Genomic DNA, 27,955 nt, shown 5'->3' with positions numbered 1-27,955 from the left:
GGTGTGGGGGGGAGGAGGGAGGAGGAATTTTTTGGCGGGGGAAGGTGGGATTTTGGGGGCGCTGGTGAGCACCCCTGGATCTGGCGGCTGCGGCCTCGCGGGGGGAGGCTGAACGGTGACAGGGGCAGGGGTCTATTTTAGTGGGTAGAGGATTGTGAGACTGTGAAGGGGAGGGGGGTCCCCAGCGCCCAAGCCAGAGCAAGAGACGCGGAGCCCGCGCGAGCGGCAGAAACAGGGCTCCGGCACCACAGATCCGGGCCCCGGCCGCCGCCAGGGGCCCCGCCCGGTCCCCCCACCCCACCCCACGTCCCTCCTGCAGCCCAGCTCCGCCCGCAGCCGCCGCGGACCAGGTAGGTAAGAGCCCAGCCCGGCCCGCCTGGCAGCCCCCACCTTGGGGACCCTTCGCCGAGCTTCCCTCGCCTTCCCGAAAACCTGGATAGCTTTCTTCATCCCCGGGGACCTCAGAGCCCAGATTTCACAGCCCGACCCCAGAGACTCAGGCGTGCCCCTCCCGGCTCTCTGAGTCCCCAACCGAACCCTAGAATCCCAGGCGTACTGCCGCCTTGCTCCTCCTCCGGAGCCCCAGGAGCCTGGGTTTCCCAATTCAGCCCCAGAAACCCCCTCTGGACCTAGATCCTCCTCCTCGGCCCAGTCCTGGCAGCTCCAGACACCGGCCGCGTCTGTGTCAGACTCCCCCGTCTAGGGCCGGCCGCCCCCCCTTCAGCCCTGTCGCGTCCGCATAGTCCCCCATTCACCGACCCCTTCTGCCCATCTCCGGTCCTCCGGCTTGAACAACCGGTCGAGTCCCTCAGTCCAGGCCCGCTCCGCGGCCGCTCTGGACACAGGCCCGCTCTGGAGCTGTCCATGGTCACTGTTCTCGGCAGCTTCGCCTCCCCCATCTCCTGCTGCCTTCGCCGGGGAGGGGGCGCCGGCTGCTCGGGGATCCCCTCGCCGCGCCTTTGACCCGGGGATACCCGGGCCCTCCCCGATTCGAGGACCGGGGCCTCAGGTTCTGCTGCCTAGGCTCTCAGCCCTGGCAGTCCTCAGGCCCCAGGTTTCCAAGACCCCAGCTGCTTCTTGAGGAGTCAGGGCTTCTGAATGTTCCTGTCTGGTCCACCTTAGGAATCTTGGCATCCGAGAATCCAGCTCCCACCTGGCTCTGGGAGCCCTGTCAGTCTTCACTTCCTCTGGCTAAAGGCCCCAGCTGGTAGCCCTCATCCCTCAGGATCTAAAAATCCAGTTTCCCAGCCTCTGCCTCCTTTAGAGACCCACTTCAACAGCCCCTGTTCCCCTCAGATAAATATACCCAGCCTCCTGGCACCCTAGCATCTGCTCTCTTAGGGATTCAGGCGCCATGACTCTCTCTCTTTCAGGGACTCAGAATGCAATTCTTAAAGCAGTTCTCTGGTTTCCGCCCACCCTCCCCCTTGGAGACCTAGAGGCCTTGTCCCTGATCTTGCCTCTCCTCAGGGACCCAGGAGTTCAGTACCCACTTTCTGTACTGCCCCCCAAAGCCAACTACCCCTGCCCTCCCTTCCAACAAGGACTCGAGCTCCAAACTTCCATCTCCTGTCCTTTGTCACCACAAAGATCCTGGAGTCCAGTTCCCCAACTCTGCCTGCATTCCCCACACCAAGTACCTAGCCCCTCAGCTCTTACTCTTAGGGACCCAGATCCCTACAGCTTCACCATCGCCCATCAACTTGACATCTATGGTGGCCTTGAAAAAAACCCCACTTCATCCCCATATCTCAGATTCTGGGTTCCCTACTTTCTCCCCAGAGACCCCTGAGCTTCTTGAGATGTTTCCAGTACCCCATCATGATGTTTTCTTATCCTGAGTGATGTCCCATCCTTCAGGTACACTCTCAGGCTGATGAACCAAACATACATCCCTTCCTCAGATGTGTTCTATGGCCTAGGCTCATTTTGTGATCTAGAACTGTTTTCCCCATTTCCAGGAAAACATGTGTCCTGGCAATGCTCCATGTTCTAGATTCTTTCTAGATCCTAGAACACTGCCAGTCAGCATCTCTGTTCCTTCTTCACCCAAAGCATGTTCTAAATTCTAGGTTAGATGCTAAGTTCTCGGCATGGCTTTTCCCAGGTGAATTCAAATATTTAGATAATGCTCCCAAGCTAAATTCTGATCCCACCCTCTTCTCCTTAGATATGTTCCAATTTTTCAGAGACAGTCTCAAAATTTCTGCTGAAATTTCATTTTGGGTGTGTTCTAGGTTCCAGCCACATCCTAGGCATTGTTCTAGAGTCCATTCTCTTCTTCCCAGGGGAATTCTAAGTGCTAAAATGTGTGGGTTCTTTGACGGGCTCTACTCTTTTTCCAAATTGTGCTATCAATTCTAGAATGCATTTTCCTATTTCAGGTTCCATCTGATTCTACAGTCTTAAGTCTCAAGGATTCCCACTGAAGTGTTGTATGTTACATCTTCCTGCCTCAGGTTTTATGTACTAGGCCCATCCATTCCCACCTTTTCTGTCCTTCTTTTCCCAAGTGTGACCTTCGTTTAGAACTTGTCCCCTTGCGGACTGTGGGCTTCCTCTATCTGCTACTTCAGCATTCTAAGCATGCTCTAGGCTCTCTCCCCTTCTGGAGTCTTCAGCCTAGAAATGTCCTCATTTCTAGAACATCTCCCACCTCCACCCCCTTTGCCAGCTCAGTCCTTATGCCAGTAAATTCTCAGTTCCCGGAATGCATCCTTCTGCATCTTCCTCCAGGCAATTCTGAGTTCCAGGCAAGCTCCTAACTATTTTCTAGGTTTTCCTTTGCCTCCAGGGCATGTCCTGAATTCTAGGGCATGTATTCTCCCTTCTGAGTTCCAGCATTACCTAGACACATGATAAAAACTAAGAATGCAACCTTTGCTATAGTCTGTGTTATACCTTAATCCCTGGTAGGTTCTGAGTTCCAGATTATGTCTCCTGATAGGTTTGTTACACTTTGCATCAGGTATGTTCTTAGGTATCGATATGCTCCTCTCTATTTTTGGGGTTCTGGGGTGACCTAGATACTCCTTTAAGTTATTAGACTGCTCTCGGCTGGTCCAAGGTTCCAGACCTAGGTTCTAGATAATGCCTCTCTATTTGGCCCTACATGCAGATCTTACCCCAAGCACATTGTAAATGTGGAAAAACATGTCCTTTCTGCACTCTGTACTGTGTCTTCATGCCAGTGGCTTTCTAGATTCTACACCCAGCCTAGCTAAATCTTGTTTCCTTCTCAGTGAATTTGAAGTTCTAGAGCAGTCTCTGTAAAACATGCTGTGTTGCACCTTATGAGTAGGTTCTGGGGTTTCAATACCATGTTGGTTTGGGGCCCAAGTTTTGCTTGCCTGCTTATAAAAATTTTCTCTGAGTGTTGGGGTTCAGGTGTCCAGATTCCCAGTTGCACCTCTACAAAGACCCAAGATGCAGGCACCCAGCTGCCTCCCCTCCCAAGTCCCAGGGCCCTCAGTCCCCTCCTCTCCTCATAGGAGTCCAAGGTCCCAGTCCCAGGCTTTGGGCATAGTCTGAATATTGGGTGGGGCTGGGAATTATCTACTCTTAGAACCGGTTATGCCTCTGCCTAAAGGGAGAGAAGGAAAGGAGGGAACAGAGTGAAAGCCCCTCCTGCTTTCGGCTCTGCCAGCTAGACCCGTCTGACCTGATGTCTGACCTGATGTGTGCTGAAGGGGTGGCTCAGGAGACCGCCCTTTGTCTCTGCCCACAGCTCATGCACCTGGACTCCTGGGGCCTGGGGCCCCGGATTTCTGGGTTCTGAGGAAGGAGAAGTCTGAAGGCTGTGATTTCTGGGTCTCAAGCTGAAGGTTGAAAGCCCAGACTCTTGTGTCCTGGGAGGAGGGGGATATGGTCTCTGAGTCCTGGGACTAGGGAGGAGAAGGCTGGAGGCTCAGTCTGGGGGAAGAAAGCGACAGAGAGACCTAGACTCATGTGACCTGAGGGAAGAGGGAGCTGGATCTCGGGCAGAGTGGGAGATCACTGGACAGGCCCCCACCATTTTTTTTTCCCAACTGGAGTGGGTCTTTAGATGCTTCTGGAGCTGGGGTCCAGATATCTAGATATCTGGGAAGTTGAAGGAAGCAGGAATCGGGCTGGATAGCATATGAGAACCATCCCTATGACATTATATGGCTAACTAGGTACCAGTGACCTAATTTCTGTAACCCTGTTTTGGGGGCATCCTGAAGGCATGGTTCTCGCCTGGGCCTGAGTCTTCTCACTCAGGCAGTTGGTTGAGGGGGATTCTCAGCAGGGCCAGAATAGGTAGACCGATTTTTCCATGTTTGCTCAAGCAATGGGTCACCTGGCTTTGGTTTCTCTGAATAGGATGGGCCTAGATTTGCTTGCTGCCAGTGTCTGATGAAGTCTGACCTCAGTTCCTCCAAATGCTCTTAACCAGGTAGCCATGTATGGTTTCCTGAGAGCAATGAGCTTCACTTTATTCTGTGCCATGGTCGGAATGGATGGGCCTCAGCTTCTTCTGGGCAGTGCTTGGGTTGCCCTGCCCCAGTTTTCACTAAGTAGTATCCCAGTGACCGTGCCTCGGTTTCCCTTCCTGTGCCTTGACCAGGACGGTCTCGGTTCCCTGGCCCCTCCCCACACCCGCAGGCCAGCACCGCCGCCATGATGTGCGAGGTGATGCCCACCATCAGCGAGGATGGCCGGCGGGGCTCGGCGCTGGGCACGGACGAGGCGGGCGGCGAGCTGGAGCGCCTCATGGTCACGATGCTCACCGAGCGCGAGCGCCTGCTGGAGACACTGCGCGAGGCGCAGGACGGGCTGGCTACCGCGCAGTTGCGGCTGCGCGAGCTGGGCCACGAGAAGGACTCGCTGCAGCGCCAGCTCAGCATCGCGCTGCCCCAGGTCTGGGCGGGGCCAGGGCGGGGCCTGCGGGAGGTGGGGCCTCGACCAGGGAGGGCGCCGGGAGGGCGGTCCGGAAGGGGTGGGTCTTGGCACTTGGGGGTGTGTGGCTTGAGGATGATGGGCGGGGCCTGAGCCGCTTGAAGGGGCGGGGCTTGGAGAGGAGGGGCGGGGTCTCCAAACCTCCCGGTCCTAGGGAATGAGGGAGATGCGCAAAGGATTGATTCAATCGTCCCGATTCTTCCCACGTCTGGACAGGAGTTTGCGGCTCTGACTAAGGAACTGAACTTGTGTCGGGAGCAGCTACTGGAACGGGAGGAAGAAATCGCAGAGTTGAAGGCGGAGCGGAACAATACGCGGGTGAGGGGTCTTGGGAGAGGGGCCTAAGTCGCTGGGCGGGACCCCGGGGTGTTGTAGCCTGACCCATCCTTTTTCCCCATTTCGCCTTTCTGTCTTCTCCTTGCTCCCACATCTTGGCCGGACTCCTCCTTCCTTCATGTCCTCTCTCCTATCACCTTAACCATTCTTGTTTCCCTACCACTCTTTCCTTGACCCCTTCCCTACCTCCGCTATCCTGTTCTCTTTTCCTGACCTGTCTCTCTCCATACCCCTTTGCTTGGCTCTACTTCTTCCATGTGTCCACCCCCACCTGTCTGAATCCTCTTCCTCTACTCTGCCTCTTTTTCCTTGACTTTTTTCCTCCGCCCGGTGCCCTTATCCCTGTAGCTTCTCCTAGAACACCTGGAGTGCCTGGTGTCCAGGCACGAGAGGTCACTGCGCATGACTGTGGTAAAGCGCCAGGCCCAGTCCCCGGGCGGGGTCTCTTCCGAGGTGGAGGTACTCAAAGCTCTAAAATCCCTCTTCGAGCACCACAAGGCCCTGGATGAGAAGGTATGAGAATCGGAAGAGCCTGGATGCAGAACTGGTTGGTGGGGGGCTTCTTGAATGGAACAAATTCTGGCTGTGATTTGTTGGGGGTCTCCCAAGTGGGAAGAAAGTTGACTGTAATTAATTGAGACAGGCTACGAAGACTAGGACCTGAGTGGCTGATAATAGAAAAATGTTCTAGGATAGGGGATACCAGTGGGTGGGCTTCACACTTATAAACAGAAGAATGCTAGTGTTGCACCATCAGGCCCATCCTATCTCATCGAGAACATCCCAATTGTTCTCTATTGGATCTGCTCTCTGTTTCACTCTGTCTTGTCCGCATCCCCAGGTCCGGGAGCGGCTGCGGATGGCCCTGGAGAGAGTGGCTGTGCTAGAGGAAGAGTTGGAGCTGAGCAATCAGGAGGTGAGGACGTGGCCAAGAAGGGGGAGGGACTAAGGAACTACAAATGGCCTCCATCTGATTGGGTGGATTCCAGAATCTCCTGGGGGCAGGTCTAGGGCAGAGGACCAATGGGGTTGGACTATGGAGAGAACCAGCGGGGTTCCTAAGGAGGAACTCACTGGGAAGGACTAAGGCGGTGGGGAGTGGGGGGCGAGTACTGCCCCGTGATAGTGAGACTAAGAGGAGAACCCAGAACTGGGGCTGGGGCTGAGGGAAAGAACTGAAGGAGGAAACGGTTGGGTGGGGAAAGTCAAGGCTAAAGAGGACACCTCCTAAAGTTAAGAATAAGGGTGGACTTACTGAGGGCACAGGGTCTAAGGGTAGACTGTGGGATGGGGGTGGCCCCAGCAGGACCAGTGGCAGTGGGAAGAACGGGGGTTTTAGGACCCCCTTTACCCTGATCTCTCTTTCCCATTGCCAGACTCTGAGCCTTCGAGAACAGCTGTCTAGGCGCCGGTCGGGGCTAGAGGAGCCCGGGAAGGATGGGGACGGGCAGGTAAGAGGTGGAATTCTTTCCCTCCCCTTAATCTTCATTGGTCTTCATCCCTGTGATTCCCCACTTGGCCCCCTGACTTTGTAACAGCCCTTTTAATGTTTGGTATGATTCTCATTGATCCTAGGACATCTGAACCCCTAAGACCCTTACTGGCCTTTGACCTCTGATTCAAGTCAGCTAGCTAACTTTCGTGACCTCCACGGCCCTTACATGGCCTTTGATTCCCCCTCCCCTCCATCAACTTTCTCCTTGCATTCTATCTATATCTCTGTGCCCCCACCCTGGGTTCTGTCCCTTTCTTCATCACTGTGCGCATTCCAGACTCTTCCCAATGGTCTGGGTCCTGGAGGGGATTCGAACCGGCGTACAGCAGAGCTGGAGGAAGCCCTGGAGCGGCAGCGTGCGGAGGTGTGCCAGCTGCGGGAGCGCCTGGCGGTGTTGTGCCGCCAGATGAGCCAGCTGGAGGAGGAGCTGGGCACCGCCCACCGCGAGCTGGGTAAGGCCGAGGAAGCTAACTCCAAGCTCCAGCGCGACCTCAAGGAGGTGAGGCCGGAGCCCCTGGTGGGCTGCCCTCTGTCCCTCCCCTCCCCCCAACCCTCGCTGTCTTTTTACCCATAGTCACAGAGCTCATGCACCTGGATTCAGTCCACAAGCTGTATGGACTCTTCTTTTTGAGCCTCAGTTTCCTCACCTGTAAAATAGGATTTATGACCCTTGTCAGAGGGTTGGCACATTACACGTACATGGTAGTCCCCCAGATCCTGGTCGTAGTTGTTATGTTATCATTGGGAAATTCTCTTGCACCTCTCAGTTTAATTCCTTTGTCTGCATTTGACCCCATCCTGGCTGAGACTCCTTGATCTTAACTCCCACTTGCAAGGGCCTTCTGGGAATTGTAGGGATTCCTGAAGGCATTGGATGAGAAAGAAGAGTGAGCACTTTAGTTTTCATCATTCACTGGGACTTTTACTTCAGGTATTAAGCGTGGGGCCTGATGGGAGGTGTGGTCCTATCACACAGGCTCCCAGACAGGAGTCCATCTCCCATGAGGTCCTGGAGCTCCTTCTCTTGTTTTTTAATCCTGTGCTACCCTGAGGGCTCTTGGGAGATGTTTCCTTCCAGATGGAAGGGATCTTTCCTTCCTATGAGACCCTAGGGCTCTTGCTCTGTGATTCTAAACTGGGCTATGACAAAGTTGCTGAAAAATCTAAGGCCTGGAATTTTTTTTCCTGTGGGGGGAGGTAATTGGGTTTACTTATTTATTTATTCTTAGAGGAAGTACTGCAGATTGAACCCACGATCTCATGCATGCTAAGTATGGACTCTACCACTTGAGCTCTTCCCTCCCCATTAAGGCCTGGATTTTTGAGGCGAGTGGGCCAAGAAGAGGGAGGAATTCCCATCCCATGAGGCTCAGTCAGTAATGCCCTAGGACCTTATGGGAGGTGTTGTACCACCATTTTAACTATCATGTCGCAGGGGATCTAATGTTGGCTATTCCTGGGAGCTCTTGGCAAGTGTTCTATCATTCTGACTGCCCGATGGCAGGGGACTTCATTTCCCAGGATACCTTGGGGTACCTGACCTGGGGTTCTAAGCCTAGGGTACTCCCAGGGCCTTCTGGGAGCTGTAGTCCACGTGGCCCTTTGTCATCTCTGCAGGCGCTGGCCCAGCGGGAGGATATGGAGGAGCGGATCACAACGCTGGAGAAGCGCTACCTGAGTGCCCAGCGCGAGGCCACGTCTCTGCACGATGCCAACGACAAACTGGAGAATGAGTTGGCCAGCAAGGAGTCCCTGTACCGGCAGGTGGGGGCACGGCCGGGGAGGGGCAATGGGGGCGAGGCCCGGCCTGTGTGACTTAACTCCTCCCCTCCCCCCTGCCCATGTGCCCCAGAGTGAAGAGAAGAGCCGTCAGCTGGCCGAGTGGCTGGACGACGCCAAGCAGAAGCTGCAGCAGACGCTGCAGAAGGCGGAGACCTTGCCTGAGATAGAGGCGCAGCTGGCCCAGCGCGTGGCTGCGCTTAACAAGGTGAGAGGAGGCCTGGAATTGGGCCTTGAGTTTCTGAGGAGAGGGGGCAGAACTTGGAGGAAGCGGGGGCCTTGAGTCTGGCGGGTAGGAGACCTACAGCCTGGATTCTGTGGAAAAGGGCAGGGACTGGGGTCTAGGAAAGAGACATGACTTGAAATGGGGGAAGAACGTAGAGGTTCTGTGAGGGGTGGTGCCCTCTGGTTCGGATAGAAAGAATGAGTGAAACAGGAACCGAGAAAGGGACGGGGCCTGTAGACGAGCGAAGAGGGCAGGGCTTGAATCTTGTATGTAAGGTCTGGAGTTCCGTGGGGGAGGAGCCAGGAGCTCCAGGGGCGGGGCCTGGAACCCAGCCTGGGAGGAGGTGGGGCCTGGAGCCTGAGCGGGTTCTAGCCGGGCAAAGTCAGATGCGATGAGTTCCATCTTCCAGGCGGAGGAACGTCATGGGAACTTTGAGGAGCGGCTTCGGCAGCTGGAGGCCCAGTTGGAGGAGAAGAACCAGGAGCTGCAGCGGGTGAGGGCGGGGGCTTTGAGGCTTGGAAGAGGAGCCTAGATGAGGGGGCTGGGCTGCTGGGGTCGGGAGCTTGGAGAAGGGGCAGCGCTCTGGGCTTGAGTACTCTGCTCTGGTCTATTTTGGGCAGGCCCGGCAGCGGGAGAAGATGAACGATGACCACAATAAGCGGCTGTCTGAGACAGTGGACAAGCTGCTGAGCGAGTCCAACGAACGGTTACAGCTTCACCTCAAGGAGCGCATGGGGGCACTGGAGGAGAAGGTGCGCTCCGACCTAGGGCTCTGATAAGTTAGAATCCTGAGGCCCCACACCTTTCCCCAAACCGTTATTGGGGACCTCCTCAAATCTGGGCACCCCAAAATCGAATTGGACTGATTTCTCTGCTCTCTTGCTGGGACCACCATTCTTTCACCTAGCCGAAACACCCTAGAGCTGAATTCTAGGGGGCACTTATACCCTGAATTCTTAGCTCTCCCTGAAGCCTCTAACCCTATGGACTCTCAAACTCTGACTCCTCTGAGGTTATACAGGACGCTGAATTCTGGGCTCCCTGGGACACACCTCCCCAGCTGCATCTTTGGCCCTACAACCCTCTCCCCCTCCAGCTCACCATTCATGCCCTCATTCCCCCTGGGGTCCTCTCTGTGCCCTGGAGGCTGCTTCCAGGCTCCGCCCCCTCACTGCACAACGCACCCCCCCACCCCCGTCCCCAACAGAACTCGCTAAGCGAGGAGATTGCCAACATGAAGAAGCTTCAAGATGAGCTGCTGCTCAACAAGGTAGGGAGAGGCCTGGGGGGCTGTTCCTGGGGCTGAGGGCCAGGGAATTGGGGCAGGCATTGATGGAGATGGTCTGAGCCTGGCTGGGAGGGGCAGATACTCAGGGTTGAGGAAGATTCTGACCTGACATCTCCAACCTCCCCACAGGAGCAGCTCTTGGCGGAGATGGAGCGGATGCAGATGGAGATTGACCAGCTGCGGGGGAGGCCACCATCCTCCTACTCCAGGTAATGGTAGTCTTCCTGCCCCATTTCTGCCTGTGGATCCCCCTTGGCTAAGCTCATCCCATCGATCCATGTCTCCCCCCGTCACTCCTAGTCTGCCTGAGACTTCCACTGATCCCTATTATTTTTGACCCCTGACTTCAGACCATTTTTCCTGGCCTTCGACTTGAGATCCCTCTTCCACTCCTCTTACCCCCAGGTCTTCCCCATGACCAGTTTCATCTGTGTCCTTTTCCTGGCCCCATGGTCTCTGACTACCCTCTTCATGCCCACAGGTCCCTCCCTGGCAGTGCCCTGGAGCTCCGTTACTCCCAGGCACCCACATTACCTTCTGGCGCCCACCTGGACCCCTATGGGGCTGGCAGTGGCCGGGCAAGCAAGAGGGGCCGCTGGTCGGGGGTCAAGGATGAGCCCTCTAAGGTCAGCAGCCACTTCTGGGGCCTAGCAGGGCTTGGAAGGGCAGCGGTGGGAAGTGGATCCTGATATGCAGGGCTCTGAGCGGGGGTTGAGTTGAGAAGCAGTCCCCAGGACCCACGCTGTCTTCTCTCCTTCTTCCACAACTCCATCACCCCCACTTGCCTCGACATCTCTTCACGTGGATGTCCTACTGCCTGGTGAGAACTTAAGAGGAACGATGGGGTGGGTTTGGGGGGTCGGTGTGCAGGGTGTAGTATCCTAGAATGGGTGGGGCCAAGTGAAGAAAGGAAGTGGATTGGGTCAAAGGAAACCCCCAGGGGAGGAGGCGGAGTCATGGGTGGACGGGAAAAGGGACCCACCAAGAGAGAAAACTGGGCTGGGAAAAGTGTGGGGGTTGGATCATATGGTGAAGGCAGCCCAGGTCGTGGGACTTGGGCATGGTCATAGAAGATGGAAAAGGTCAGGAGAGGTGTGGGAACACCCCTCACCTACATCGGCCCCTGTCCACCTGACATCCCTCTGTCTCCACACAGAGGCAGGAGTGGGAGCGGTCTGCCCCTGCAGGGTCCATGCCACCTGCATTCCCAGGGGAGCTGGATGGCTCCGATGAGGAGGAAGCAGAGGGGATGTTTGGTGCCGAGCTGCTATCCCCCAGTGGGCAGGCCGATGTACAGACGCTGGCCATCATGCTTCAGGAACAGCTGGAGGCCATCAACAAGGAGATTAAGTGAGCACTGGCCCAAATCTGTTCTGCTCTGCCTGAGCTCCCCCTGCAGCCCCTCTGGCTCTGGAGACTGATCTGAAGGCCTAAGCCTAACCTTTCTCCTCCTATCCACAAGGAATTTTCCCAGGCCAACACTCTCTCCACTATCCAGGAACCCCTAAGAATATATTCAGAAGTCTCCTATGTGCTATATGTATACATTACACACACACCCCTCCACAGCCAGTCCTCTCAAATTCCCAACGTAGCAAAGGCTGCATCCCCAAATACCACAATTCACAGTCCGATACACCAAGAATCTTCCAATACATCATACGTTCTATGGGTTCACACAAACAGTACCCAGAGACTCCCAGTGCCCTAAGAATCTCAACACCACACAGGTCCCCAGTCCAAAGTACCTGGAGAACCTCAACTCTAGATACCAAGAATTTCTACCTAATATAATAAGAATCTTCAATTTATTAAGAATCCCCCATCACATAAAGTCTACCCTGCTTTTCCAGCAATTGCCCTATTTGGCAATTCTCTAATAACACACTCTCCATGGGACCCAGCAACTACATCAACATGACCACAATCTTCCATTCAAAGACATTCTGACTTGAGGCGTTGACTCTCACAAAATGACTGTATGACCTTCCTAGATCCTAGGCTGACCTCAGAGTCCCTGATCTTAGCCTGAACTTATTAAAACCTTGCTCTTGCTCTCTTCCTTGGAGCTTGACCTCTTCCCCATAGTAATCCCTTTATGATTTTCCAGAACCACTTGGTTATCCTCACAGTCACCCTGGTGTAGACTGTGATCAATTTGTCTCTCTCCATGACCTCCTGAGTCTATCGTGGCCCCTTAACTCCCCCTTGAACCTGTGAAGCCATCATGGATCCACCAACACTCTCTAACCTCATTGTGCCTTCCCCAGAATTATTTTTGACCCACCAAGCCTTCTTGGCTCACTGGGATCCCCAGACTCCCTCTCCTATTGTCTTCCTCAGTCCTCTCACCCCATCTTACCCTTTCCTTCCTCAGGTTAATCCAAGAGGAGAAGGAGACAACAGAACAAAGGGCGGAGGAGCTGGAGAGCCGGGTGTCTGGCTCTGGCCTGGACTCATTGGGTCGCTACCGAAGTAGCTGCTCACTGCCCCCCTCCCTCACCACCTCTACCCTTGCCAGCCCCTCCCCTCCCAGCTCTGGCCACTCAACACCCCGTCTGGCACCCCCTAGCCCTGCCCGCGAGGGCACTGACAAAGCTGTGAGTGTTCTTAAGTCTCCTCAGCTTGCTGGTGGTGGTGGTGGCGGGAGGTCATAAACAGGGCTCCCTAACAACGGTCAGCAATGACTGTCACACCAGTGGTTTCAAAAGCAACTTTAGCTTCCCTGAAAGTTCCAACTCAAAGGGCAATGGGGAGGCTGAGCCACGGGGTTCCCAAACCCTAACTTGTACTTCAGTCAGATCGGATCTAATTTTACCTACTTTACACATTAGGTGTCTAAGTAGGATTTAAAAAAAACGTTTCTGTAACTAAATATACGTTTGAGAACTACCGTCACATCCTGAGAATTGACCTTGGAGGGAGGCACAAGAGCTATACGCCCTATTTAATTGCCTTAAACACAGCTTTCCTACTTTCAGAACCTGTAACACATTAGCTTTCCTTGAGGTTGAGCAGATCCCACTCCTGACACCAGAAGCTAAGATAATACATATGGACTTGTCAAGCTCCAGGGGGACTGTACTAGTTGCCTTTATATTTCTGCAGCTCACTCCCACTTAATCTGGGCTACTTTCAGGAGTAGTGCCCCAAGTCAGGGACATCCCAGACACCTAGTAGATATCCCAACTAGTGAGGGTCCCCAGCATGACCCCTCCAACTCAGTCTAGCATCTCTACCTCTCTGTCCCCAGAATCATGTCCCCAAGGAGGAAGCTGGGGCTCCACGGGGAGAGGGGCCAGCAATCCCAGGAGACACCCCACCTCCTACTCCCCGCTCTGCCCGCCTTGAGAGAATGACCCAGGCTTTGGCACTGCAGGCGGGTTCCCTGGAAGATGGAGGACCGTCACGGGGAAGGTCAGTAAGGATAAGGGATGGGACAGGGAGGGGCTTACTTAGAAGGATAAGATGGGAGTGGACAAAGACTTGGGATGAGAGGAGGCATTCCAGATGGGATCTACCTTCACACTGTCCTGCTCACTCAGTGAGGGCACCCCAGATTCCCTGCACAAAGCTCCCAAGAAGAAGAGCATCAAGTCATCCATAGGCCGTCTCTTTGGCAAGAAGGAGAAGGGGCGAATGGGACCACCAGGTCGGGACAGCTCTTCTCTGGGTGAGTACACTGATTCCCTCCCTCCCATCCTTCCTTTCTCCCTTCCTTTCTTCTTCTTTACATATTCACTTGACATTCATTCCTGTCTTCATTTGGTAATTCATTTAGAACCTAGAACCTTGGTAGAGGTAGAGGGGAGGAAGAGGGACAAGGAAATGGCACTCCAAGGCCTGCCTGAATGACTGGTGGGCAAATGGATTTATTTCATTTACCTATTTTTTAAATAGAGAAAGAGGGAGGGACATCTTAAAGGCAGGGCACCTGGTATGCTGGAGCCTGCTTGTCTGCTTGTGACATCCAAGTTAGTTAAATTTACAGGAATTTTGTGAACTGCTTTGATAGCTGGAAATTGGTGGAATTATTTACATCATGGAAATTGGCAAATGCTGTTAATCAGAAAATATCCCCTCCTTTCCCAGGGAGCCAGTTGTTAAACATTTACCAGTACACCCCTGTCAGCTTACCAAGGCCAGCCCAGTGAACCCAGCCCTATTTTGGGGATTTCTCCAATTCCTTGTCTAGGTAGTGACACTGGTCCCTGTCTGGTTTTTTCACTCCCTCTGTGTGGCCTCATTTACTAATCCCTCTGGGCCTCTGCTTTCCTGGCATCCTTCTCAACACCCCCAGCATCAAAGATTCTGCCTCCCCTTTGAGACTCTCCAAATTTTGGCCCCTCCCTGCCTCCAGCTGGAACACCCTCAGATGAGACATTGGCCACCGACCCTCTGGGGCTAGCCAAGCTGACAGGCCCAGGAGACAAGGACCGAAGGAACAAGAGGAAGTGAGTGAGTGTGTGTGTATGTGTGTGTGAGGGTTTTCTGGGAGGTTGGTGGTCATAAACGAGAAGAAAATTATGGGAGAGGGTGTTGGTATCCTGAACTTGCTTGCTTGAGGACTTGGGAACTCCCAGAGTTTTTGTTTTTTTGTTTTTTGTTTTTTCTCTTTTCTCTTTATTGGTGTGTGTGGTGGGGGGGTAGGGAGGAAGACTATTACAAAGATTCACATGTATTTTTTTAACCATCTGTCATGTTTCCTACATTCAGAAAAAGTGTTTTGGTGGCAGGGTGGGGGCTTGTTGACGTGGAGGGCCATCCAAGAGGGTTGGGTATCTCTGGCCCTGAGAGCTCCTGCCCTGGCCCCCTCTCCCCAGGCATGAACTTCTGGAAGAGGCCTGCCGTCAGGGCCTGCCTTTTGCTGCCTGGGATGGGCCCACTGTGGTCTCCTGGCTGGAGGTACTGGTGCCCAGAAATGTCCTGACTTTTGATCCCTAACCCCTCTGAGAATCCCAGCATGAGGGCTGGCCAGGTCCACCCAGCACCATCCTCCTAGCCCAGAGGCGGGGGTGGAGGGTGAGGTCCTGGGTGGAGTCAGGCTTCTTGTAGATCTTCTTGTTGCTCTTTCTTCTCCCCTCACCCCTGTCTTTCTGGCCATGTTCACCTTGGTCCTGTTGTCTCTTGCTGTCTCTGTGTCTCCCCATCTCTCTCTCTCTCTCTCTGAGATTCTCTATCTCTATTTTTCTGCCTCTCTCCCCATCTCTATGTTCTGGTCATTCCCTGTATTTCTTCCATCTCTCTCACAATGTGTTTTGTGACTTTCTCTCCTCATCTCTGTCTCTCATCTCTGTGTGTCTCTCCTCATCTCTGTCTTTCCCAACTCGCTCTCTTTCCCCTTTGACTCTGGTATAACTCTCCTCTGACTTTCCTCCTCTGTCTCCCTGTGTCTCTCTCTGACCCTCATATCTCTTTCCTTTGCCCTGTCTGGTCCTCTCACTGCTAACTTCCCATGTCTTTCTGTTTCTCCTCCACTTGCGTTTCCCCATCTCTGTCTCCCTCTCTTCCTTTCTTTCTCTCCTCCCATTTCTCCCAACTCTTCTCTGATATGTTTCTGTCCCTCTGTTTCATTTCTTCCCCCTCTCTTCCTTCCTCCCTCCCCTCCTCCGGTCCAGCTGTGGGTAGGCATGCCTGCGTGGTATGTGGCCGCCTGCCGGGCAAATGTCAAGAGTGGTGCCATCATGGCCAACTTGTCAGACACGGAGATCCAGCGTGAGATCGGCATCAGCAACCCTCTGCACCGGCTCAAGCTGCGCCTTGCCATCCAGGAGATGGTCTCGCTCACCTCACCCTCTGCTCCTGCCTCCTCCCGAACGGTGAGTGTCCAGGAGCCAATCCCAGCCCTTGCTGCCTTAGGGCCCCGCCCACTATCAGAGTAGCCAATCCTGGGCCGGCTCACTCCAGCTTGGTCGGGTAGACCCTACTCCCCATTGTCTCTGACCTGGATTATCTCTGGGGTGGGGTCTCCCCTCAGGTCTCTCTGCCTCCCTGCTACTCCTAACCCTCATTCTGTCTTACATGCCGTCGCAGCCAGAGGGATCCCATCCTGGAAAAAAGCCAAATTCATATGGTTCTCTACAAGGCCCTGGATGAGGGGCCCCTGGCCCCCTTTTTCTCCTCTGCTCCTTGGCACTTGCTGCTCCCTTTGGAGCCCTCCTTCCCGTTTTCCCTAAGTCTGGGTCCTTCTCATCCTTGAGGTCTTAGCTTAAATGTCACCACCTCCAAGAGGCCTCCCTAACTCAACAGCCAAACTAGCCACCCGCCCCATCACCCCAGCACATTAACACTATTTTTTCCCTTAGCATTTACTGCTTTCTAATATTTTATCATTTTGTTCCATACAGAAAATTATGTGTTCCCATGCCTAATTCGGCTCCTCCAGGAGCCACGACCCCCTTCCCCTCCCCTATCCAGAAGCTCTCTCACAACTTCCATAACACCCCTCGCCCCTCAGTCCACAGGAAACGTGTGGATGACACATGAGGAGATGGAGTCCCTCACGGCGACGACAAAGCCTGTGAGTGCCCCCTGCCGGCAGCCTTGGGGGTGGCACTAACTTTCCCTGGGGAGGGGCGGGGGAGTGGTGAGTCTGTGGCTGTCTGTCTGTCTCTCTGTCCCTCCAGCCCTCCTCCACCTGCCCCTTAACCCACCCCTTCTCTCCCCTCTTCCCATTAACTGGTCAGGAGACCAAGGAGATCAGCTGGGAGCAGGTAGGGGGCGCGGGGCGGGAAGGGGGCGCATGAACAGGCTGTGCATGCTGCATGGACGCTCCTCCTTCTCTGAGCCCCGCCCCTACCCTCGCCAGAGCATTCCATCCTTACCAAGGGGCGGGGGGCGGGGAATGCTGCGCAGAGCTCTGCTCTGGACTGTCATTGCAGCTTGATGAGGGTCGGTGTAGAAGCCCTACTGTTCCATTGTTAGTGGTGCACGGGTCATTCCAGTATGTTGGGTTGCGGAGGCTCCAGGGGCTGTTTCATTGCTATAACTAGAGGGAGATGCTGAGCAGCTCTTTTCCCCCTGGTCGAGAGGGAAGCGGGATTGTTCCACTGGAGCAAATGGGAAAGCATTTGGGGAGGGGGCGGCACCTCAGGCTGAGAAGTTGGGGAGAAGCTACATTTTGTTCTCAAGAGGGGAGAGGTATGAGCTCACACGAGGTAGAGGAGCTGTGTTGGGTCTTGTTTCCCTCAGGGGAAGGTATAGATGGTGTTCTTATACTAAAGGGAGTAAAGGATTGTGGGTTGATCCAGAATATTGGTCTGGGTCAGATACAGCATTAGACTAGTATTTTCTGGGACAGTGCAAGAGTGGTGTTTAGATACATTATTCTTTGTTGGGGAGAGAGCTATGTTGGAAGTATCCGTTGTCCTGACTTGGGGGAGTAGTGATGGACTGGTCCATTGTTCTGCGTTGGGACAATGCTAAACTAGTCCTTCTTAAACTTTAATGTACAGTTCAGATCACCTGAGGATCTTGTGAGAATGCAGACTTCGATTCAGTAGCCTAGGGTGGGGTCTGAAATTCTGTAACTCCAGCAAATTCACAAGTGATGGTGATGCTGTGGGTCCAAGAACCACAGTTTGAGTAGACATGGGTCTATGCTCTCATTATGAAGGAGGAGACAATTTTGGATTGTCCATTGGCCTGAGCAGAGATTGGCCACTGTCCTGCTATGGGGTGGAGAAAGAACAACCTCGGATGGGGGAGGGGGTTAGGCTGTACCCTTTCATACATACACGGGAAGGGGTCAGAGGGCCTGACCCCTCCCCCACCTGCCCATGGCCCCAGATCCTGGCATATGGCGACATGAACCACGAGTGGGTGGGAAACGACTGGCTGCCCAGCCTGGGGCTGCCCCAATACCGCAGCTACTTCATGGAGTCTCTGGTGGATGCCCGCATGTTAGATCATCTTAACAAGAAGGAGCTCCGGGGCCAACTCAAGATGGTGGACAGCTTCCACAGGTGGGGGTTGCCTGGCTAATGATGACAGTTCAAGGGGGGAAGCCCCATTCCTAGAGAGTCTTTGGCAAATAAGACCAATGATGGGGAATCCCTTGGACTATTTTTCCGTCCTTTAGTTCAGGTTCTCTGAATAGCCTGACTCCTGTGCCTCATCGGCCCATGAGATGGCCCACTAGGAAAACTCCAAATTCTGAGACAGCTTGGCTAGTTGAGCCCATACCCCTTCCAAGATGACCAATAGGAACCGCCTGTTGAAAATATCCCAACTCCTGGGAAGATCAGCGATCAATAGAACAGATCAAATGAAGCAATTCCTCGCTCTTTCCCAGGAGATCACAAACAGCGGGAAGGTCCCAATAGAGGCGACCATCACTGGGGTTGTGAGGGCTCACCTGTGACTCCACTTCCTTTGCTGCTCAGGGTGAGTCTGCATTACGGGATCATGTGCCTGAAAAGGCTCAACTATGACCGGAAGGACTTGGAGCGGAGGCGGGAAGAGAGTCAGACCCAGATCCGAGGTGAGTAGAACAGTGTAAGTGTCGCAGGGAGTTAAGTGGAGGGGTTTGGGGCAGGGCTGGAGGAGGCATAAATAGCGAGGGGGAGGAGCCAGCATAGGGGCGTGGTCAGAAAGAGGAAATGGGGGTGGAGATACGGGATAAATTGAAAGGGACTGGCCCCAGGAGGGGCACAGCTGAGGGTCCATTCCGTCCCCAGACGTGATGGTGTGGTCCAATGAGCGGGTCATGGGTTGGGTGTCCGGGCTGGGCCTGAAGGAATTCGCCACGAACCTCACGGAGAGCGGGGTGCACGGGGCGCTGCTCGCCCTGGACGAAACCTTCGACTACTCCGACCTGGCCTTGCTCCTGCAGATCCCCACGCAGAATGCACAGGTGAGCTGCAGTTAGGCCCGGGACATTCTGGGCATCCTCACCTCGCAGACTGCACGCTGCAACCACTCTCTCACCTCTTCCCCCCAGGCCCGGCAGCTCTTGGAGAAGGAATTCAGCAACCTCATCTCCTTGGGCACAGACAGGCGGCTGGACGAGGTGGGCGCAGCTTTAGTAGCTTAATAGGAGACAACTCTAAGCGGCACCTCTAGGGTCGGAGCTGAAGGGGTTGGACTTGACTTTCCCAACCAGTGATGGTGGAAGACGGTCCAGGGGAGGGGCGGGGTTAAAGAGGGAAGGGACGTGGAGAGGGGTGGAGTCAAGGATAGGAGTGAAGTCGAGAGGGGTGGAGTTAAGGGAAGGGGCGGAATCGGTACGCGGCCCTGGTACCTCACCGGCTGCCGGGCCCTTATACCTAGGACAGCGCCAAGTCCTTCAGCCGCTCCCCATCCTGGAGGAAGATGTTCCGAGAGAAAGACCTCCGAGGCGTAACCCCTGACTCAGCTGAGATGTTGCCCCCCAACTTTCGTTCCGCCGCAGCAGGGGCCCTGGGCTCGCCAGGGCTCCCTCTCCGCAAGCTGCAGCCGGAAGGTGGGCGGATCCCCAATGCGACAGCTCCTCCTCCCATCCCCTTGGGGTGGGAAGTGGAACTCAACATTCCTGAAGCCTCCAGCCTAGTCCTTTCCCCTCTACCCATGACAAATGGACCGCTCCAATCCTCAGGGTGTGGAATGGATTAATCCCACACCCCCTTTCCAGGATGGGAAATGAACTGGTCCAGTGTCACCTGGGGCACTTTGGAAGAATCCAAGACTGTGGGAAAGGGAGGGAAACCAGCTTGGAGCCCGGCTGTCGTTGTCATCTCGGGAGGGGAAATCTAAGAGAGGAAGCTTGGGGCTGAGGATCGAAGAAACACTGGGGGACACTGGGGGAGAGAGAGAGAGAAAGAGAGTGAGTGTGTGTGTGTGTCTGTCTGTGTGTCTGTCTCTCTGTCCGGGGGGCTTTCCAGGCTGAACCGCTGTTCGCTCTTCCTCCAGGCCAGACTTCTGGGAGTTCCCGGGCAGACGGCGTTTCTGTCCGGACCTATTCCTGCTAGTGTAGGCCTCCAGGTGAGGACTGTAATGGGCGACCTTGGGGTTCGGGGCGGCACGACGGATCCTCACAGCTGCACGTACTGCTCGGCGTCAATGCAGGTGACCTCATTCGGACGGAAGAATCTTTCGGAGGCTCTGTTCCCCCCCCCCCCTGCCCAGAGTATGGTCTCGCCGGGGTGAGCGTGCTGCGAAGCTCGCGCCGCGGACTGGACCATTTGTACAGACAAGCGGGGAGTGCTCGTCCTTGCTTCACAAATGGACTGGGCCTGGACCAAACCACATGCACTGGACTGAGAGGGGAAAAGAAGAGGGCAGGAAGAAATCCCGCCCCAAACTTGCGCCTCCCTTTCCTCTACTTTGTAATTTATTGATCAATTTCCAATGGGAGACGGGTGCCCTATCCCCGCGGGAAGGGGGCGGGGCTTCCCTCCTGGGCCGCATGCGGGGAGAGGCTGCACTTTCTCTTCTTCCCAGTTGCGGGGCCCAAGTCTTCCTTCTTCGTCCGAAAGGAGGGGAGGGGGGACGCGCTGCTAAAAGCCTCGCCCCTTGTGCCACAGCCCTGCCCCTCCGCGTCAGGTCGAGGGTGCCTGGGGTCCGCTGCGGGCGGGGTTCCCTCTTCCTCTCCAGTGTCTCGTGTCCCTGAGGCCCTTCTGCCCTCCGTGCTGTGGCCGTGTCCGTGCCCCGGGGGCAGTGGGCGCAGAACTGCGCTCCCCGTTCCGCTCCGGCTCCGGGGTTTGCATGGGAGAATCCTTTCCATGATGCTACTGGGCGACGTGGCGTGGGGGGAGGAAGGACGGTGGGGGAGCCCTCGCCCCCGACTCTTGGTCGGCCTCCCTGCCCCAGGCGTCACTCAGTGATCACGGGTAAAGAGAACTGTTTCAAAAAGCTCCGTGTTGACTGATTTATTTAACAGAACCTAAGGAAAGCAAACCAACCACCTCGAGGACCCAGGAGTCTCAAGCCCCACCTCTCTCAGATCCAGGAGTTCAAGTCCCCAGTCCCCACCTGTGTTCCCCAGTGCCCAGAGAATCCAGATCCCCCCCAGACAATGAGGTTTCGGGGAGCACATTTATTCAGAGAAATAAATAGGGCTCGTGGAAAGGGGTTGGGAGACCAGGGAGATGTGTCTGCGCTGCAGCCGCGAGCCTGGGTCAGGGTTCCGGAGTTTCCAGCATGCCTGCCAGGGCTCTGGAGAGAAGGATGCAGAGGTTAGACAGCCGAGGTGTCCAAAGCTCACCCCAGGGCGCTTGGAGATCATTAACTTGCCCATTTTCACCAAGGGGGAAATAGTCTCAGGGTCGTCCAATAATTCATACTGGGACAGCACCTTTCCAAACAGGGCCCTTAAACTTCCCCCTCCACGCACTTACTGGTACAGGGACGAGGAGAAATAGTCGACGTAGCTTCCTGTGGGAAAGAAGAGGCTTGAGGGGTACTCCACAGGTGGAATTAGGGGGCTACTTTTCACTCAGTCTGGGATCAGGACTAGCTCCGCCTCCTTTTCCTGATTTCTTCCCCCCTCAAAGAATTCTTCTATTGAGACTCCTTCAAAGGTCCCACTCCTTCCTCCTTGCTCTAGATGCTTTTCTCTAGTAGCCCCACCCTCCCTGCCCTGTCCTTCGAATTCCACTTGCCTTGGCCCCGGCCTCTCGGTTCTAGACCCACCCCTCAACCCTCCAGCCAAGTCTAACCTCTTAGGCTTTGGCACCTATCCCCAACCTTCCCGCTGCCCAGGCCCCGCCCCTCCATGTTCCTCCGGTTCCAGCCTCAGATTCTCGGCCCTGGCCACGCCCCACAACCTTCCGGGCCCGACCCTCAGGTTGGCCCCGCCTCCACACCAGGCCCCTCCCCTTCGTCACGTTTTTCCTCGGCCCCGCCCAAGCTCACCTGGAGTGCAGACCGTTTCGCAGACTAGCGGGCAGAGGTAGCAGAACTGGCAGTGCTGAGGGCGTGGACGGGGAGAGAGAAAAGGCGGTCGGACGTGGTCTGGGGCGGAGTCAGGTTGGGCCGGGGGCCGTACAGGGGCTGGAGGCTAGCTAGGTGGAAGTTAAGGCTGAGGCAGGATCGGGTTTGGAGTCAAGACTACATCAGGGTAAGGCGGGTCAGTTTAAGGGCAGAGGCCAGAAACTGGGGCTGGAGGTGCCCAGATGGTCCCGGGCCATTCTGAAGCCTGGTGGGTTCTTGAATCTAAGGGAAGTCTCACCTGGCACTGGTCGCAGTGCTCTCCCATGTTCTCCTCGTCACAGTGACAGTTCTCACATTCAGTGCATCGCTGGGGACCAGAAGATCCTGGTTAGATAGAAACTCTAACCCCATTTAGGAGCCACTTGCCAGTCCTCCAGCCTGCCCCCTGGACGTTTCTCCAACACCTCACCCTCATTATCTTCAACATAACTCAGTATTTCCCCCCGATCTGCTTTCCACTCACCTTGTTTCCCTATTGGAGAGCGCTGCCACGTTCCCTGATCACTGTGGGCTGAAACTTCGGGTACTCTCTTCACCCCCTCCCTCCCTATTCTCCTCACAGTCTGTCAGTCTCCAGTCCTGTCCCACTTCCCCTGGCTCCACCTTGCACCCTTCTCTCTGTCCCCACATCCACAAGGGCAGCTCTTTCCTGGACCGTTGCGCCAGCCTCCTCCCCGGTCTCCTGGCCTCCAGTCTCTCCCCAACGTCACCCCCGAAGTATCTTTGTTCACTGAGAACTACCCCTGACCCTCCTTTGCTCAGAGCCCTCCCAAGGCACACCACAGCCCTGGAACAAATTCTAGTAACAGCTTGGTGGATGGATCTGGGTTGCGGACATACATTGCAGAAGGAGCAGTAGCCACACAGGGACCCTGGCTGGTAGTTCCTGTACTCCTGGGCATCCTGCGGATCTGTGGGGACAAGAGGGCAGCAATGACCCAAGCTGACTCCACCCCTCCCCACTCCCATCCAATCAGATCACTTACCCATGTCCTCACCACTCTCCTCCTCACTGGAAGCACTTCCAGCCACCTCCCTTCTGGCCAGTGGGTTGGGGATGATGGTGAAGGGAAGCTTGTCTTCCTCCAGCCCTTCCTCCTCATCTTCTTCCTCCTGGTGGTCTTGACTCAGTGGGACCCAAACCTCAGCCCTCTCTTTCCTCCTTTCTTCCGCCTCTTCTTCATCCTCTTCTTCCTCCTCCTGGCTCAGGCTGAGGCCATGACCTTCCTCCTCATCTTCCTCATCCTCCTGGTCCAGTCTGCCATGGTGGGTGCTTTCTTCTCCCTCCTCTGAACCTTCATCATCTCCTTCATGGGAGCTGTGGTCCTCTTCCTCCTCAGAATCACTCTCCCTTAAATGGCTTCTATCCTTGACCCCTATGTGTTCTGGGGGCTGGTGGCTAATCTCCTCTTTGATGGATCCTCTGTGGACAGTCCCTTCATCGCTATGGCCTTGCTGCCTGTGACTGGGATCCTGGTGGCCAAGCTTGGCAGAGATGTCTTCATCTTCCTCCGTGGAGACTCCGTGGTAGTGATGGTCAGCGGCTGCTCTTTTATACTCACCTGGGAAGTCCTCCTTCTCAGTGCTCTTGTGGCCTTGGAGTTGGTGGCTTGCAACATGGCGGCTGAACTTTACTGTGACCTCCTCCTCTTCCTCCTCTTCCTCATCTCCAAGGCCATGGTGAATATGTCTGGGAACCTGGTGCCAGTGTTCAGTGGACACAACCTCATCCTCATCTTCCTTGTCTCTGTGGCCTTGGTGTCTGTGGCTAGAGATATGATGGTGGTCATCTGAGACATCCTCATCCTCTTCCTTCCTATGGCCTCTGTGCCTGTGGACTTGGTGTCTGTGCTCAGTGGAGATGACATCATCATCATCATCATCATCATCATCACCTTCTCCTTCTCCTTCTCCTTCTCCTTCTCCTTCTCCTTCTCCTTCTCCTTCTCCTTCTTCTTCTTCTTCTTCTTCTTCTTCTTCTTCTTCTTCTTCTTCTTCTTCTTCTTCTTCTTCTTCTTCTTCTTCTTCTTCTTCTTCTTCTTCTTCTTCTTCTTCTTCTTCTCCTTCTCCTTCTCCTTCTCCTTCTCCTTCTCCTTCTCCTTCTCCTTCTCCTTCTTCTCCTTCTTCTTCTTCTCCTTCTTCTTCTTCTTCTTCTTTGTGGCCTTGGTGTCTGTGGCTGGGGCCATGGTGGTGGTAGTCAGCTGAGACAACCCCATCCTCTTCTTTCTGATAGTCTTGGTACCTGTGGACTTGATGTCTGTGCTCAGCGGAGATGACATCATCTTCTTCTTCTTTTTCATGGCCTTGGTGTCTGTGGCTGGGGCCATGATGGTGGTGTTCACCTGAGACATCCTCATCCACTTCCTTCCCATGGTCTCGGTGCCTATGGGCCTGATGTCGGTAATCAGTGGAGACGCCTCCCTCCTCCTCCTCATCTTCTTCATCCTCCTCTTCTCCATGGCCTTGGTATACACGCCTGGTGATATGATGGTGATGCTCACTAGACACAACTTCGTCCTCATCTTCGTCTTGATGGCTGTGGCTCCTGTGGCTGGGGAAGTGGTGCCTGTGCTCAGCTGAATCATCCATGTCTTCATTCACAGGGCCTTTGTGCCCATGGGCTTGCTGAATCTGCTCTGTGAATTGCTCCTCATCAGAGACATTCTCATCTCCCACCTCGTGGCCTTGGTACCTGTGGCCTTGGACTTGGTGATGGTATTCTCTGGATACATCTTCATCCTCCTCTCCATGGTCTCCGTGGCCCCAGAAATGATGTCCATTCTCTGTGGGAACATCCTTATTCTCATCTCTATGGCCTCTGTGGCTGTGCGTGGCATGACCAAACTCACCTGACACGTCCTCTGAAGACTCCGAGACTCCTGCATTGTTGTTCCAGTTGCTGGGGCCCGGCGCAGCCCCTCTCAGCTGCTGGGTCATGGCTTGGGGGAGGAGTAGGCTGACCACAGCAGCCCAGAGGAGAGACATGTGCAGCCATGGCCCAAGGTGGCCCATGGGGACAGACAGGCAGCAGAGCTTCTCCCAGGGCTGGTTCCTGCTGCTGCTGTGGCTATAGGAGTGAATGTTGGGGTCCTTGTCACTTCTGGGGTCCTTCTCTTTCTTTCTCCCTGTGTCTTTGCTGTGTCTGTCTCTGCCCTCTGGCCTTCACTACCAAACTCTGGACACCCCTCTGAGGCCGCCTACAGAGCCCCCTGACCCCCCTCTCTGGCCCTCCCTCCCACTTCCCAGCCAATAGGGTCTCTCCCCTCCCTTCTCTGTGTCTAAATTTACTCTGAGTTATTCTGGGTTAGTCCCCGCCTGCCCCTCCCCTCCTGCTCCTCTTCCTCCTAGCTGGAGAGTGGGTGGGTGAAGGAGCCTCCCCTTGGCCAGGAGAGGGGGACCCAGAGACTTGACTTTAGACTGCCAATAAGCTCATGTTTGGCAGCTGCAAAGACAACGGCTAGATTTTTAGTGGGTCAGTTTGGCGGAGCCTGGGCCAGCTGGGTGGGGAGCAGGAGGGATGTATCTGAGGGGTGAGACCCCTGACAAGGAAAGATTGGGGGTTAGGTTATGGGAAGTTTCTGGCTGGAAGGGGCTACTTAGCTGAGACAGTGAATGCCAACATGGAGGCCCTGGAGAGGGGTGAAAGGAATTTTGCTTCAGCACACGTACCCGTGACCTCCTGTCCCTGGAACTCTGATCTGGGGGCAGGGGATGGGGCCAGGCCAGGGCTATAAATACAGCATGGGGTGGGGGTGGGGCACTCAGGTTTCCCAGGAAGCTGCAGCTGTCCATCGGAGAGCTGGCAGGAGACGTGTGGCCCTGCCGGTCTGTGTGTCAGTATCTCTCATTCCTCATCCTATCTCTATCATCCTTGCTTTTTGGGTCCCTATCCTTCTTTACGGGTCTCCTTCTCTCTGTTACTGTTCCTTCACCCACCCTCTCAGGGTCCCTGTGCCCCCCACCCCCAAGATTCTGTTCCCCTGTCTCTCTTGGACTTCTGTCTTTCCCTCTTACTCTGAGCGTCTGCCCTCCATCCAAGTCTTTCTCTCTCTCTCTCTCCCCCTCCCTCCCTCCCCCTCCCTCCCTCTTTGGGTCAGTCTAGCCCCCCACCAATCTCTGTCCCCCTCTTTCTGATTCTCTGCTCCCACCTAAGTCTTAGTGTCTTCCACCTTTCCACTTGGGTCAGTGTGTCCTCTCCCTCACTGCTAGCATTTCCTCTCTGGGTCTCTGTCTCACCCTCTCTCTGAGTCTTTGTCCCCCTCCCCCACTCTGGGGCTCTGCACCCCTCTCTCTGGGTCTCTGTCCCAGACCTTGTCCGACCCTTCGCCCCGCCTCCCGCCCTACGCGTCTCTCAGATTCCCCGCCCCCCAGACCTGGCCCCGCCCCAGACCGGGCTGGAAAGCGGCGGATCCGGTTTGTCCTAGGTGCATCAGAAACCCGGGTTAGTGGAGGGAATGCGGGGAGTCGGATAGGTTGCGGCGGCTGCAGCAGCATGGTGGGTGCGGAGAAGGAGCAGGTACGGCGGCCGGACCCCGGGTCTGAGGGAGCAGGGGGCTGGGGGCCTGGTCTCCTGGTTCCCACGGAGGAGGGCGCTGGAAACCCAGATTCTTGAGTCAAAGGAAGGGGTTGCTGGAGGCCCGGACTCCTGGGTCCTTGGGGACAGATAGGAGGTAAGGGTTGGAGGGTTGAGATTCCTGAGTCTGGGGGAGAAAGGCGCTGTGGTCCCGGACTCCTGGGTCTCCGGCTACGGCGCCGGTGGGTCACTCCGTGTCCCATGGGACTGAACTGGATTTCCCCCCACCACCCTTCTTGTTCCTGTCCTCAGAGCTGGATCCCCAAGATCTTCAAGAAGAAGACGTGCACGACTTTCATCGTTGACCCCGCAGATCCGGGGTGAGGAGTTCGCCCCGGGGACGGACCCCAGAGCGCCCCGGGCCCGCTGACCCCGCCCACCGCAGACCCCGCCCTTTGGCTCCTCCCCTCCCCCATTCCTGTCACTGCGGACACTCCCAAGGGCGTTCCCTGGTGGCTCTTACCCTGCGGAGGGCTTGGGTCAGTCTGCAAAGGCTTGCAATTTCCCATTCTCCCACTCAGGGTCAGTGTTAAAGCCCCAGGGCTGGGTTCTGTTTCTTTCCTTCCTCGTGTCTCCTCTGTGTGTCTCTGGCTACTTGTATCACTATCTCTGACTTTCTTTCTTGGCTGTCTCTGTTTCATTCATTCGTTCGTTCGTTCATTCCTCCAAGAAACCTTCAGTCAGCATTCTCAAGGCGGCATGATTTTCAAGAGCACAGGCCATGCCAGGGTTTAAATTTCAGCTGGGGCATGTGCTGTGTGACTTTGGGGAAATCATTTCACTTCTCTGGGCTTCATCTGTCATCTGGGCATAAAAACAGGCCCTCCCTCCTGGCTTATTGTGAGAATTAAACAAGTTAATGCTTGTGGTATTTCTGCAACAGCGCCCAGCACATCGTAAGCACTGGAAAATATCTCTGATTCTAACTGGAAGGTAGCAGTTATCTAGCGTGTGTAGGCCCTGTGCTTGTGCTGAGTGGCCAGGGGGTGGCTGCCCTTAGGCGCTTCTGGCATTCAGTGATGGTTTCTCAAGTGAGTTCTGGCTTTCTAGCTGTCTCCAAGACAACCTTTGGGGTGTGGGAAATGCAAACATTCCTAACTTAGTGTGTGTTTCGTTATGAAGATATTACATTAGTGCAGGATGGCTTGAATTATGTAAAAATAAACATACACATTATTTAGGGGTGAGTTCTCAAAAACTTTTACTGATGGGAAGTGTGATCAAAAAAGTGGCCTGGTGGGAGGAAGACGATTGTAAGGCAAGGAAATGGGAGCTGCAATGGACAGGCCACTGGATCAGGTGGGAGCCAAGAGGGGGCATCTGGCTAAGACTGGGGAGGGGACACAGGGTGGCACTAGTAGTTTCTGGAGGATGAGGGTCCAGTGAGGTGACATTTAAAGGATGAGCTAGAGTTTGACAGTTGAAGGC

The 27,955-nt window shown here is 55.1% G+C and overlaps 3 protein-coding genes across 11 annotated transcripts in view; 2 read left to right on the top strand and 1 right to left on the bottom strand.

Moving 5' to 3' along the window:
- Positions 1-18: 18 nt before the first annotated feature.
- On the top strand, positions 19-20,874 carry PPFIA3 (PTPRF interacting protein alpha 3). Of its 3 annotated transcripts, XM_074369268.1 has the most exons (30): positions 19-350; positions 4,627-4,881; positions 5,137-5,238; positions 5,605-5,769; positions 6,098-6,172; positions 6,633-6,707; positions 7,029-7,250; positions 8,369-8,515; positions 8,604-8,738; positions 9,166-9,249; positions 9,377-9,508; positions 9,964-10,026; positions 10,174-10,253; positions 10,526-10,670; positions 11,207-11,394; positions 12,422-12,644; positions 13,298-13,461; positions 13,590-13,717; positions 14,405-14,498; positions 14,868-14,949; positions 15,663-15,863; positions 16,502-16,564; positions 16,731-16,757; positions 17,833-18,008; positions 18,429-18,526; positions 18,723-18,898; positions 18,986-19,054; positions 19,315-19,486; positions 19,933-20,004; positions 20,089-20,874. In XM_074369268.1, the coding sequence occupies exons 2-29, from the start codon at positions 4,642-4,644 to the stop codon at positions 19,989-19,991; spliced, it is 3,585 nt and encodes a 1,194-aa protein (XP_074225369.1). In that variant the 5' UTR covers positions 19-350; positions 4,627-4,641; the 3' UTR covers positions 19,992-20,004; positions 20,089-20,874. The 3 variants fall into 3 exon arrangements, with proteins under 3 accessions (XP_074225369.1, XP_074225368.1, XP_074225370.1); XM_074369267.1 differs by having other exon boundaries at positions 19,933-20,874; XM_074369269.1 differs by lacking the exon at positions 16,731-16,757 and having other exon boundaries at positions 20-350; positions 19,933-20,874.
- Positions 20,875-21,038: 164 nt separating this feature from the next.
- Positions 21,039-25,161, bottom strand: HRC (histidine rich calcium binding protein). The gene is made up of 6 exons (XM_010946946.3): positions 22,941-25,161; positions 22,795-22,865; positions 22,193-22,261; positions 21,877-21,931; positions 21,360-21,396; positions 21,039-21,177 (listed from the first exon to the last, which is right to left on the bottom strand). Exons 1-6 carry the CDS (start codon positions 24,964-24,966, stop codon positions 21,141-21,143), a joined length of 2,295 nt encoding a protein of 764 aa, XP_010945248.2. The 5' UTR covers positions 24,967-25,161; the 3' UTR covers positions 21,039-21,140.
- A 964-nt stretch (positions 25,162-26,125) lies between these two features.
- Positions 26,126-27,955, top strand: part of TRPM4 (transient receptor potential cation channel subfamily M member 4) — a 51,572-nt gene continuing 49,742 nt past the window's right edge. Inside the window, exons 1-2 of one of the 7 annotated variants that reach the window (XM_074369263.1) lie at positions 26,126-26,470; positions 26,780-26,847. In XM_074369263.1, the coding sequence (XP_074225364.1) occupies positions 26,447-26,470; positions 26,780-26,847 (92 nt within the window). In that variant the 5' untranslated portion in view covers positions 26,126-26,446. The remainder of the gene's footprint in view (positions 26,471-26,779; positions 26,848-27,955) is intronic. The other 6 variants (XR_012508965.1, XM_074369264.1, XM_074369261.1 and 3 more) reach the window with 6 other exon arrangements.

Source organism: Camelus bactrianus, chromosome 9, assembly GCF_048773025.1.
Source record: "Camelus bactrianus isolate YW-2024 breed Bactrian camel chromosome 9, ASM4877302v1, whole genome shotgun sequence".
In the NCBI taxonomy this organism is placed as follows: Eukaryota; Metazoa; Chordata; class Mammalia; order Artiodactyla; family Camelidae; genus Camelus; species Camelus bactrianus.
The sequence above is the reverse complement of the archived record's forward strand: the minus strand, read 5'-3'. Positions and strand labels throughout refer to the sequence as shown.

What these genes read in the sequence shown, in the direction of transcription:
- PPFIA3 (XM_074369268.1), top strand. Translation starts at nt 4,642, where the DNA reads ATGATGTGCGAGGTGATGCCCACCATCAGCGAGGATGGCCGGCGGGGC. An exon ending in ACAAGGCCCTGGATGAGAAG is followed by an intron (nt 5,770 to 6,097) that starts GTATGAGAATCG and finishes CCGCATCCCCAG; the next exon opens with GTCCGGGAGCGGCTGCGGAT. An exon ending in CCACCATCCTCCTACTCCAG is followed by an intron (nt 10,254 to 10,525) that starts GTAATGGTAGTC and finishes TCATGCCCACAG; the next exon opens with GTCCCTCCCTGGCAGTGCCC.
- HRC (XM_010946946.3), bottom strand. Translation starts at nt 24,966, where the DNA reads ATGGGCCACCTTGGGCCATGGCTGCACATGTCTCTCCTCTGGGCTGCT. An exon ending in GGAGAGTGGTGAGGACATGG is followed by an intron (nt 22,866 to 22,940) that starts GTAAGTGATCTG and finishes TTGTCCCCACAG; the next exon opens with ATCCGCAGGATGCCCAGGAG. An exon ending in AGCACTGCGACCAGTGCCAG is followed by an intron (nt 21,932 to 22,192) that starts GTGAGACTTCCC and finishes CCACGCCCTCAG; the next exon opens with CACTGCCAGTTCTGCTACCT.